Below are 13,082 nucleotides of genomic sequence, written 5' to 3'. Positions count from 1 at the left end.
AAGTTTATTCACAGCGTTGGCGCCGTCTCGGAAGTTTCTGCGTAGTCGTGGAATGCAATTGGAGGCGGCGAACGTCTAAGCGCGATACTAGTTTTAGTTTCACGTACGTAGAGCTCTTACGCGTGACCAGTGCGCATGCGCAGAACGCAAAGGTCTGCGTGAGATTCGTTGCTTGCGTACGTAGCGTTGACAACATGGCAGCGTCCTGCCCGCCCGCTTCACAGCGATAACAGCTTCGTCGCTAATCCCTTGACGCGATATCGTGTTCTAAACTGCTGCATTCGCCATCGATTTGCCCATTCTTACCCTCGCATGAAGTTTCAAGCGACAAATAGCTTTTGTTTTTCAGATATAAGGGCTGTTAAACCTGACGAAGCAGCGCTCCGACGCAGTTCGACTGGCTTGGCTTGTGACTCTTGTCTTAGAGTGGCTACAGCAGTGTCTTCATCTGTCAGTAGAAGAACGCGCGGCGTCTGTCGCGTACGTGCAACTAAAAGGGTTTGAAACTACATGCGCGTATGCTACTTAGACTTCTCACGTTTGCGTACGTGAACCCCCTACGTACGTGAAACAAACTCTCTAGTATGTCAACAGGTAAACCTTCCTCCACATGGGCATGGGCACATGCCTCACGTTTCCACTACACAGGGTACGATTCCACGTGTCGGGGTTCATCAGGCTTGGCGCTCTAGGGCGGTCATTTCGGAGTCGCATCGTGTATCTTGGACTAGTCTGATGCGGACTTCTCAGACGAAGTGCTGAAGCCTCATTACTTCTTGGACGTTGCGTCACCGTTAGTACGCGTTGAGGTGGCGCGTGCACCTTGCCGCGAAGTGAACCCGTGCTTGTATGCCGGTGCTCATCACGCATGGACAGTGCACCATAATCAGCGACGTACTATCGGGGACGGCGCAAGCAACAAAGACTAGCTAGAAAGTACAGGACGCACGGTGTCATGCGTTTTTTTAGTCTTCGTTGTTTGCGCTGGAACCTACGTGATGATTGAGAAAGGTTATGTATTGAAATTTCAGATGTAAGTGGTAAACTTATTGCGCTTAATTTATAAACGTTCTGGTATTGGAGCTACCTGCAGATGTGATTTTCAAAGGTCTGCAATATTTTTTGCACACGAATGTCGAATTTTATCCTGCCATATGGGCTACCTTAGCACTTCGAGCCTGTCGAAGATCAAAATATACCATAGTCTTGACATCCCTGTGTGGTCCCCTATGTGTCCTCCAAGGGCATGCCACGGACCTCCGAAGGAGACAAACCCTGGTCAGATTGATGTGCATGGGATGTCCCGATACTTTGTCGGGATCTCCTAGGGCTATAGGTAGGTCCTGTCAAGGCAAGGGTGTTGTCGACCTCCAAGGATACAACCCTGGCCAGAGATGTGCATGGGACGTCCCTAGATGATTTTGGGATATGAGTATGGCATGTGAAGAAGTCACACGGAACAACGGAAGGCATTGTTCTCACTGGTTTTGCCCACCCGACCAGAAACGTGAGCTGATGACGCAGGCCAGGAGAGGTTCATTCGGTCACTGCCGCTGCCTATAGCGCTCAGGAACCGTTCAGTTTTAAGCACCACGTCTCTGTTATCAGGCACGCTGAAGTAGGTAAAACCCCAACTAACCGGATTTTCCTACCCCTGACGGTGTTTCGGGTACAAGAAACAATCCTAGCACAGAAGACGAAAAGTTTGTATCAAGTTTATTCAGAGTATAAACATTGGAGGGCGGAAAGTAATATCGGCAAACACGATCCAAAACGTTCATTTTAAAAGGGCTTCGAAAAAAAAAAGACGTAGCCGCACGAAGAAACACCATCGTAGACAACGCTATAGTGCTGAGAAGTCGCACGGCCAGACTGCTTGCAGCCTTGGCACAAACGAGCCTGTGAAGAAATATACGCCAGGCGGCGCGCACGCACAAAAAGGGGCCAAAAACAGTGGCCAAGTATAAAGAGGTGAAGCTCCGCGCCAATAAGAAAGCCGTTTTGGGCATCTGAAAGCGACAAGGCATCTTCGAGCGAAAAAGTACCCTGAAGCCAGAGGAACTGCTATCACGTGACATGTAAATGTGAGGCCGCGGCTTGGCAGAAAGAACCAACAGACGCCGGTCTGCTGGGAGAGTGCAACGGACGAGTAAAAGTCGGCGAAAAACGAAATGCAGATCTCCGAAATCCTGACTATACAATGGCGGACGTGTCCACTCCGGCATCTGAGAAAGCACCGACCGATGAACGAACACGCTGGACAAATGCTTGCAGACATCGTATGCCTCTCTTCACGTTCTCGGACCTTTCTGCATGCGACGTCTGCGAGAAGGTGCGCCCACCAGTGAATCCTTTTACTTTCCCCTTCCCCAGTGTGGAGTAGCTGGCCAGGGTAACCTGACCGCCGGCCGATCTGTACACCTTTCCTTACATTACTTTCACTTTGCACTGTCGCAGGAACAGTGGTGTTTAATGCCACCTTCTGGACACAGCTCTCGAGCAGAATATCTGGCATAAAAAAAAGAGCTACAAACACGATTGGCACGTAACGTGTGTCCATTCACTGACTGGGCTAAGCCGAGGCGAATGAGAGCGGAAAAGTTCAGTCCGCTCAACCCACGCTTTTTGATCATCTGAGAACTGACTTACAAGTGCTGCCGACTGAGGCCGGTAGGTACGCTCGCGACACTGACGCAAGAGGCTCAATTCAAAACTCGGTGGTTAAATAAGGAGCGAACGAGCATTAGAAACAAACCTACGCGACGGAGAGCAAAGAAAGGGAAGTACAAAAGGATACTCGCACGCATTTTCGCCATGGCACACAATTCGCGCTAACGGGGACTAAACGCGCGGACTCGTTGGAAAGAAACGCTACGAAAAGAACGCGTGAAAGGCAGCCCATACGCGTCAGGTGCTGGAAAGTGGCGCAGCCCACAGGACAGGAGGGGGACTCGGGGAAAGCAGGCATTGCTTCGGTTTCACGGCACGTCAAGACAAGTTTACGTTGCAGGCAGTAATGGGGACACTCGATAGCTGGACGAAAGAAAAAAAAAACTGGTGTAACTGACAACGCAACTGTACAGTGACGCGCAGCATGCAACTCTGCCTCCTCTGCGTAAACACGCTATGTGACGTCACGAGTCTTGCCCGGCCTGCAGAATGGCACGATGATGACGAACACGTTGCCGCCGAGTCCCGTCAGGCTCCTCCTTTCCGCCGGTGCAGGGTCCGTGCGAGATGCTCTTCGGACAAAGGAACTACAGCGTGTCTCGTCGCCATCAGCGCACGGCTTGCGCGTGTCAAGTCCAACAACTGTTGGCGCCACCAGCGGGCACAGCGCGCACTAATCCCCCCCCCCCTTCCTACTCCCTCCCTTCGTCCCCACAAGTCTCACTTCATCCCCGTCCCCACCGTTCCCTCCCCCCAGGAGCATGATTACAGCAGCATGCGAGCCACACTGGCCGCCGGCTCCACAGCTCTAGTTTCCGTGCGTGGATGACAAGATTGCTGGCTTCACTCCTCCACCTTGGGAGCCTCGGCGCTCGGGCTCTCGGCTTTGGCATCGGTGGCGGGGGCCTGCAACAGGAAAGAGGAGAGCCGCATGTCAAGAAGCTTCTAAGGCAGAGAAACAGAGGCAAGAGACAAATTGCAGGACAAAGTACACTGAGAGGCTGTGCTAGTGTGTTGGGATGGAAAAGGTACAGTCTTTGCCAAATTAACTAGGCGACTGGGTTTGTCTCATAGTCGTACAGTGGACCACTTATCGCCTCCCTTAAGCTCCAAAGCTGCGTCAGGCAAGGAGTATCCTTGTCCTCACCTTTGTCTCCGTATGGCTCCCCTGTATGGCTGAGAAACAAGCCACTTTGCTGAATTGTGGCAAAAAATTGTACTTTGAGTGATAGAACATGGTCAAAGAAGGTCCAGGACCGACATAAGGCGCACGAAAATGCAACAACGCATGAGTTCGAAATAGGGTCACTGAAATTTCTAAACACTGCCAAAGTACGGATGGCAGATAAGGTGCTTCTAATTGTTTGATGTCGAGCCCATTAGTGTTAGGGGGCATAAAATGCGTTTCGATTGGATGGCGCATGGGACGAAGTGCTCGGAGACCACAGAAAGGCTTGGCATAAGCAAGACGCTAAAGACTTGTATCGGAATCGTAGCGTCCAGCATTGTGCAATCAGATCCGACTGGTGCAAAAACGCACGCTACCTCTACTCTGCGACGTCCAGTTAACACCTTCACATTTCGCAAAGCACGTGCACTAATTGGATGTAAAGCAGTGAGTGGATGACAGCAAGCTAGACTGGTGCTTACAGCGTCTCCCTCGGGCCTAGACTCGGCAGGGCTCGTCGGGACAGCGGGCTCAGCGGCGGCCACGGGCTCTGCTGGCGCCGGCTCAGCAGCCTTCTCCTCGGGCTTGGACTCGAGGCTTTCGGCCGATGGAGACTCGGAAGCGGCGGCAGCGTCCGTCGCCGGTGCAGCAGGTGTCTCCTCAGCAGCGGGCTGTGCTGGCTCCTCTGCGGCGGGCTGTTCGGCGGGCAGTTCCGAGACGGGTGGAAGTGGCAGTTCTTCGGACTCTGCGGGCTTGGGCTCTTCGGCCTTGGGTTCCTCGGCCGGTTTGCTGTCTTCGGAAGCTGGCGCCGCCTCCGTCGGCTGCTGCTCGGCGGCCTTCAGGGCTTCCTCGAGGACGACCTCCGTCGGCTGGGGCTCGAGGTAGCCGGAGTCCTTGAGAGGAGACTCCGCTGGAGCGACGGCTGGTTCCGCGGGCTGCTCGGCGGGTGCAGCGGCGGCGGGCTGAGCCGGAGCGGGTTCTTCCTTAGCGGGAGCGGCAGGTTCGGGTTGCGGGGCTTCAGCTGGCTTGGGTTCCTCGGCCGGCTTGGCTTCTTCCACGGGCTTCTCCTCAGCCTTGGCTGGAGCGGCCTCTGGTTCTGGCTGCTTGGTCTCCTCGGCGGGCTTTGGCTCCTCGGCGGGCTTAGCTTCCTCGGCAGGCTTGGCGGCGGGTTCCTCGGCCGCGGGTTTGGCCTCCTCGGCGGGCTTCTCCGGGGCGGGTTCCTCTGGCTTTGCCGCGGGCGCCTCTTCGGCTGGTTTTTCGGCTACGGGCTCGGCGGTACCGTTGGGGACAGATGGCTTTGCCTCGGCGGCCTTCTCTTCCTTGACCTCGGCGGTGCCGTTAGAGATCACCTCCTTGGTGGCGGCCTCCACCTTCTCTGCGGGCTTCTCAACTTGAGGCACTTCGGTTTCCTGCAGAGTAGGAAGCGAACGGCAAAAGATTAGGATCAGGGCTCCGGAAAGTATATCAAATACGGAGTCATTGCGAAACTATAGCAGTTGAGTTACGTTGTGCACCCGCAAGAAAAATTACACATATATACATGTATACATATTGCATGGATCAGCCTGCATTTCATATGCCCTAAACACCTGACCAGTCTCTCGGCGCTCTTTGAATGCAGCTAACATGAGCCATGCGAGTTCATCATCGGAAGAGTGCTAGAGAGGTTCCTCCATCGCCACTGAGAACTGCCCTTTATAACTAGTACAACCGTAAGCAAAAGCGAGACTCGCCGCCTTTCTGATTAAACAATAGTTGCCTAGCTGACGCCTTAGGATGATGTTTTAAGTACTAAAGTTCAAGAGAAGGCAAGTTTTGGGCGAGAAAATGCTGTAAGAGGGCGGGGCTCCCAGTTTCGCCGACAGGCGTACGTACTTTTTGGAAGATCACAGTGTACGGTGCGGGTCGAGTGTCGCTACAGTGAGAAGCTTGAAAGTGATAATAGGAAACTTTAGCACCATAAAAGGTCGGCGGTGACCATTGTGTCTCACGCTAGCTGGGACGACCAACAAGGAGAAGTTGGCGGGCTCCCTTTACTCCGGAATAAGTCACGCCAGCTGGATGTTGAAAGTTGTGGCAGAAACAAGACTTTCGTGAAGCTTAATTATGAAAAAGCAGCGCCATGCACTTAAGCGTGGATCGACAAGGACCACCTACGCTGTGGGACCACGGGTACCTTGTGTAGAGCATAAAACGGACATCAATATGATCACCCGCCTGACGTCCTGAAGTGCCCTTTTGAGGCCTTATGACAAAGGGTGCCGTGCGTCATCTCAAGGGTCGCAAGGAGACGACAGCGGGACGCATGGTAATGGCGACCACCATTGCCGCGTGCGATTGAGACAATACTGAAATTACCCCGAGTGTGTGTGTTCATGGGATGAGTGGTGGCTTTTAGAGGTTCCAAAGGGCCAACAGTAAGTGTCACGACACTGCAGCGAATATCCACGAAAAAAAACGAGCGGGCAATGAGATGTTAACCAATACAGAGGGGTATGAAAAATGGCGTACACAACACGAATCAGTCACACCATTCTCACGGGGAACAGCACTAACGTAATAGACGAAGCGGCGTAAGCAGCAGCTCATTGCAATCTGCTGCTGCTCAACACTCCGGGTTTCACCGGATTCCTTCAGTTCCGGTCACAGCACATGCAACAAGTGCCTCATAAATACGGCCAGAGACCATTCCACACGTCGAAACCGCATGCGACGGCGTTCTCAAACCGAGGAGAAGCGATCGACACGCTGGCGCGTGGCTAATGCGAAGTACAGGCGGCGCGCAGCGCCAGCTGCTTTATTTAGGTCCCTCATCCGCTCGGAAGGACAATGACATTTCACCACAACCATCACGAGCGAGGCCGGCCGGCAGCGGGGATCAGCTGACCGGGTCCAAATTTAAAGCGAACCGGCCTCGGGCGGGTTTCGTTTAGCTCCCGCTCCCGACGGCGCAATACGATCTACGCAGGAAAGAGGGGGGGGGGGGGGGGTTGGAAAGGGTTGACGTTGCGACAAGCAGATTAGTGTAGAGAGGGCGCAGAGGTCCCCTATGGAGCAGCGCGCGTGGGCATGAAGCCACGTGCGACGAGAGAAACACGGTCACGAGTTCTCTCGGGCTAGGAAGCGGTGCGCACCACCGCGGCGTCCCTTCAAAATGTTTACGACGCGCGAGGAAGGTGAAGTAGAGGGGGTGAGGGGGGGAACGCCTCTGCCCAACACCCTGTTGCTCTGCCACCGCCGCAGCGGCGACGCATTCCAGAGTGTCGGGCGCGGCGCCAGAACGGAGGCGACGACGTCACAGGAAACCCCGGCGAGCCCCCTGCTGTTCTCACGACGCAGAGGTGGGCGCCCAAAGGCATGTCACAGCTGTAGGCAGGAGGAAGGGACCGGGAGAGGCGCAGACAAGGGCTGTGCGCTGGGTGTAGCAGACGACGGGTGCGTTGGCGGGCACATAGCAGAGCGATATGGCGTGTGCGATGCTTCTCTTGTTGAGGAGCGTATGGTTTCTTAACCGCGGAAGTACTGTGGCGCAATACTCGGGACATCTGTGCTGGGACTCGAGGCAGGTGCCAGTTTAAGTATCACGAGTTCGGGGGCAAGAAGGGAAGGGAGCCAGAGCTCTGGCATGAGATGCACTGCGCGTGTTTACGAAATGACACGGAACTCCGGACTTGAGACAATCCAACAGCAGGAAGGATGGGCGTAGGTTGAAAGCAGATACAGCCAGCGTTACACTCAACATAAGCGTGCTGTATGCATATTATTTCTGCTTGATAACCTCCAGCTTGATCCGGTGTGAGGGCAGTGCACGAGCTGGTAAAAAGTCTCCGAAGAATGAGATTCAGGTTATGTGCGACGGAATCTGCAGAACCAGACAACTCCTGTGTGTGTGGAAGCAGGCATACGAACGCTTGGCCTAATGACCATCCGGCAAAATTTTGGAGGAGGAACGTTGCAGTTGTAACAACCAGTTTCAGTTCTGGGATCTCGAAAGAGATCTTACTTAGTAATATTTAAACATCAATAATTATTAACGCACCACAGATGAGGCAGCTAACAGGAGCCAGATGGCATAAGGGGTCATGAATCATGCAGGACTGGATAGATGAATGCAACTTCAACACTCGGTAAATGCCATGATTAGGATGGCGCGTGTGTGGTGCGTAATTTGAAGTAGAAACAAGGCGGTACGTGATAGACGAGGTGTAATCGAAACCTGAGGCGACAGCATCCGAGCTTCCACTGACTGTACATGGAGGCATACTGTGAGGACTGCAGTGGGCAAGAACACTGACGGGTGAATAGAGCTGAAAAATTCAGCTCGATACTGGGTCAGCAAGGCGCGCCCGAGCAAGCACAAACTGGGCCGGCAGTAATGAGAACTCGACAGGTGACACCCTGAATATCGCGGGGAAGTTACCGGTAGCTTGTGGAGGCTGAACAAGAATGAGAAGGCATTGGCGTTTTTAGGGGAAAAAAACCAACACCAAAAAGCCGACCAAATTCCACGGCACGGCGCGTAGGCTGTGAAAGCTGGAATACTTGACAGGTAGAAAATTGAACTGGCTTCTACGCCGGTCTTCGAGGGGCGTTTGCGAGAAATGCAGAGCATTTTGCTCGAGCGGGGGAAGCGTGTACGTAATACGTGACGCAATTCGGTCATGTTGACAGCCGGACCTAAATAGCTACTGGCAGAGACGCCAGTTTCGCTGTCCCAGGAGTCCTGGAAGCTGGGCGTAAGCAGAGGAGTTATACATAGCGCGCATGCAAGACTCTGCACACCGCGGTACTTAGGAGCGTTTTTGCGCCGCTGTGGACGAGATATCTTAACGGCGGTGCTGGCGCAGTAACGATCTGGCGCCGGCGGCGCCAAGACAGCGATGGCAAGACGAGTGTAGACGCAGCCGGGGAGCTAATGCGGTGTGTCAAAAGATTATTACGGGGACATAATGCAAGAATGAAAGGAGGTGCTAAGGAGTGCTAACAAAACGCAGGTAGGGTGGATGTGACATAACGCATCGACAGTTGACGACGGGCAGGATAACCGCTAGCCTATAAGGGTCACGGGCTGGACTCAAAAGAAGGCAAGCGTAGCAGGGGGCGGCAGAAAGGTGTGCGGGTATAGGGTTGCCCGCAGCTGGCATAGGACAGGGTTAATTGGAGAGACATGGGAGACGCCTTTGCCCTGCAGTGGGCGTAGTAAGGCTGATGATTACGAATCGGCGATGATGGCAGTGTCAAAGCCAGAGGTGGGCAACCTCATGAGGTTTTGACCTCATGAGGTCGACCTCAACCTCACGTCGTGAGGTGACGTCGGCGACGGCTCGAGATTGTGTGAGTGAGGTCAGCAAATCAGACCTCAACCTCAAGCGTGAGTTTGAGGTTGAGTGAGGACGTCATTCGGCGAGGTCGAAATTTTGAGGTGGAGACTTTGCAGTGTCCACGTCTTACTCCGACGAGTGCCGCTTCCGAAGCTGAGTTGCAGGGCACCGCCGCAATGTGCAAGCAGTGATAACGCTTGGCGTTCGGTTTCCCCTGTTTGGCCAACCGGATGCCACAGTTCCCTCTTGGCTTCCCGTGCTGCGCCGTAATGTCCGTTCAGTCCGAGCCTAGAGGAAGACGCACCCCTCTGGTCTTCCCGGAAGGAGGGTTAATGTCACAGCACGCCACTCTCCCTCCCCCTTGCCCCACTGGCGCAGCACCCGGCAGCCTGCCGGTCGGCTCAAACTCCCGGGAGCGCGCTAAGCACGTAACCCACGTTGACCCGAGGTAGCTTTGTTTGATGCAGCAAGCAAATAAGTTCAGTCCGACAAGCATGCACGCAATGAATTCGTCGCAGCGCGGATGGACCCAAGCAAGACTGCTTCGTGTTCATGCTCGTTGCCGGCACTGACGTCATGGCTCTTGCCTTGCAGTCGAATGAAGGGGATCCTGCTGTACATTACAAGCTGGCTTAACAGAAACTGGAGTAGTCGGCACAGGCGAGAGAATGTGATTCAGGTGGTTCCTAACAATGACACCTGCTGATCTGATTTAAAAAGCACGAAGCAAGAAAAACCTGCAACAAAGTCGAAGCTTTTGGTCGGTGACTTCCCCTTTCGAATCTCACTAATTTTGTATTCCCGTTCCACAATGCAAGCAGATGCAAATATAAATTCACTTTTTTATACTTCCGAATAGCCTCTTTTGGTCTCCGGTTCCTTGTTCCTTCTCGGAAATTCGCTTACTGTGCCGAAACACCGCAGCACGAAGTGAATGCACCAGCATAGCGGTGTTGCAGCGGCGAACAAATGCAAAGGTATAATGAATGTATGACGATGTGGTAGCGGATTCCTTTTCCTTTTTTAATGAACATGTGTGAACGGAACTGATCACATGCTCACGCTGTGCTGCTGAGTCGCTGTTTCAAACCTTTTAATATGACGTTTAATGGGGCACACTGTTCGCTTCTGTGTTTAGTGTGCGATTTTTGATTGTATGTTTCTAATCACTTTGTTTTTTCGCATGGGATCAGTTATGTTGGCGGTCTGCCTTGCAGACGACCAGGCAATACACGTTATCTCTCCTTGCAGAGACCGATCGTTGACCCTAAACGGCTTCACTGAATGCTCGGCGCGGTGCTCGTGGGTAAAAAACGTCGAGGATGCTGGAGTACCATTGATTAGTTCAGTTTTGAAGGAAAACAAGTGATTGCCTTAAAGCAGCTTGTCTCAGACTGGTTGACGATATAGTACCCAGAATTCTGCTGAGGCGTATGAGTACTTAGGCGGTTTTTTTTTTTCAGGCGGCGAGCATCAGATACAGTCTCGGAGAACAGGCATTACTTCCTAGCAGAACCGCACAGCAGCGTAACGACAGCTTCAAAACACGTTACTGCGCATGTCGAACATGTTGCAGCATGCCAGGAGGCTATCAAGATAGCGATAGGGAAGACGCACTTTGCTTACTGGACTCTACCAACTTACTCGGCAAACTATTCGAGAGATGATAAAGTGACGCACATTCACATGCGCACGTTTTTCAGAGTGCATGCAAGTTCCGTGTAACAGCACAGTACGCATGCTCCTGGCTCGCTAAAGCCACCCTAACGACAAGACAAACGCGATCCGGGTTGGATAAAGAGTTTGCAACAAGAGATCCTGACAGCGAGGACGTACAGAAACTGCTCGAAAGCCACAGGAAGTGGTGTTACGAGGGAGCAGCGCAAAGACGGGGCATAACAGCCGGGCGGACTGGCCTAGAATAAACCGCATCGAGGGGCGCCGACACGGGGAACGAACGCAGCCGCGGCGGCCGAGCACCCCGGAGGAGCGGGAGACGACGCAGACCAGCCGCCACCCTCCCCGCCGAAACGTCGTCCCCGAAAGGAAAGACGACGCCCCGCGCAGCACGCACGGTTTTTGTTCAGAGCACGCGCGTGCCTGAAGATGAGTGCACCAGCTCTGTCAAGGGCTCGGGGTCACGGCGCTGGGCGACGTCTATTTCGGGACGAGACGACGGTTGGGGGGCGGGGGAGAGGACGACGACATGTCATCGGAACGTATAACGAGTCGCATGCGCGACTTTATTTTGCCTTCTTGCGCGGCAGCCTGCCATCTTGCTTCCTTCCCGGCTGGGCATGCATTAAGAGCGAAGAGATGCCGCCGGATTTCCCGGGAATCGGACGGAGAGCAAAAGGGGGCAGCGGCCGAAACGTCGCGGCCCTGCGTAGTACAGCACAGCTAGGATAGATACAACCATTAGTTCTGAAGAGGTGGCGACCGTTAAGATTGAGCACCTAAGCCCTTTTTTCAAAGATACGAAGGGTCGGAACCCTAGTATACGGCAACCAGCCTTTACAATTGTCTTCGTGATGAACGGTCATGAAGATTAGTGGTAGCAACAATGGGGTTGCTACCACCAATCAAATCAGCTAGGCCCTTTTCAAAAGATACTAACGGTCGCAGCCCTAGTATAAGGCAACCCCGCCTCACAAACAAGCGGAATTGCTGAAGTATACAGGGAGAGGTACCTAATTGCCTTTCGTGATGTGGGGTCACGAGGATTGGTAGCAGCAACCCTATAGTAAAAGGGTGTAAGAACGCAGGCGACGGGTGCTCTGTTTACGTCGGTGGTACGCAGTTGCCAGTTTGTCACATTCCCCGGACGTGATGTATTCAGTTGAACAAACAGCACACGAGGACGATGTCGACACCGCGGAGGGTGCTTGCGCCACCAAGCGGCGGCGGCGAGGTCGAGCAGGGAGTCAAGTGTAAGTAATGTCACAATAGAGACAACACAGAGAACGTTGTGGTGCTGGTTTAGGGGAGCGACGCCATCCTAGATGCTGTGCTTTGAATGACGCCTGGCAGTTCAGTATCACGGAGCCTGCATACGCTGAGGATACGTAAGCTGGGTCAAATGATTAGCAGCAGGCAAGAAGTTCCGAGAAGCAAACTGGTGGAATGCTAACTGAGAAGCGGCCAGCGTTTTTGTTTCTTGGACACGTTAACACAGTGGCGAGTGGTTAAGACGTCGACCAGGGCACAAATTACCCTCGATTAGCTAGGCGCCCGCGGCAAGCACCGATTGCTAAGAGCTCCTCAGTGCAAACAACCAAGGACGCTGCGGACCCAAGACTGGAAGGACCCAAAGGCGAAGCGATATGCACCCATGGCCCACTTTTTGACGGGCCAATATGCCAGGCTGAACCCATACTGACGTCCGGTAGCACCCGGAATCTGCACTCTGCGCGCGGCATTATAGGCCGTGCGGGGCGGTGAGTCAAATCCATTCAGTGCCACCGCCCACATCCGCCGTGTATCATCCAGCACGCGACATCCCCCCCCCCCCCCCCCCCCAAAGACCGGGAACTGGAGAACAAGTCTTCCAAGGCGGGGTGCTCGGCTTCCTGGCAATGGAACGCTGACCCGTCAGAAGGCAAGATAGCGGGGCCTCCAGACGGCTGCGGAGATTGAGGAACGGCGCGACGCTGTCGGCGCCCTCCGCGAGCTTCAGTCGCGTATAAATAGGCATGCAAAAGAACGGAGCGGTCCACCGCCAGCGTTGCTTCCTTTGCGGGAGCTAAAGCTGAACGGAAAGTGGGAAAGGACTGCGACCGACGCCGTTGACCGTAAAATGGGCAGCGATTTGGTTACCAAGATGTGCGCGGGCTCTTGGAAACTGGAGGTCACAAAAAAAAAATCCTGCTCAAGTTAGACGTTACATGTGTGCAGCCGTGTCGCAGCTTTAACGTTGTCTCGTT

General features: G+C 53.8%; 1 protein-coding gene across 2 annotated transcripts in view; it reads right to left on the bottom strand.

Moving 5' to 3' along the window:
* Positions 1 to 1,699: 1,699 nt before the first annotated feature.
* Positions 1,700 to 13,082, bottom strand: part of LOC144104437 (uncharacterized) — a 135,050-nt gene continuing 123,667 nt past the window's right edge. For both annotated transcript variants that reach the window (XM_077637425.1, XM_077637426.1), the window contains 2 exons: positions 4,321 to 5,247; positions 1,700 to 3,576 (listed from right to left, as the gene is read on the bottom strand). In XM_077637425.1, coding sequence (XP_077493551.1) covers positions 3,514 to 3,576; positions 4,321 to 5,247 — 990 coding nt within the window. In that variant the 3' untranslated portion in view covers positions 1,700 to 3,513. The remainder of the gene's footprint in view (positions 3,577 to 4,320; positions 5,248 to 13,082) is intronic.

The sequence above is a fragment of the Amblyomma americanum genome, chromosome 9 (genome assembly GCF_052857255.1).
Source record: "Amblyomma americanum isolate KBUSLIRL-KWMA chromosome 9, ASM5285725v1, whole genome shotgun sequence".
NCBI lineage: Eukaryota > Metazoa > Arthropoda > Arachnida > Ixodida > Ixodidae > Amblyomma > Amblyomma americanum.
This window is presented reverse-complemented; position numbering and strand designations above follow the sequence as displayed.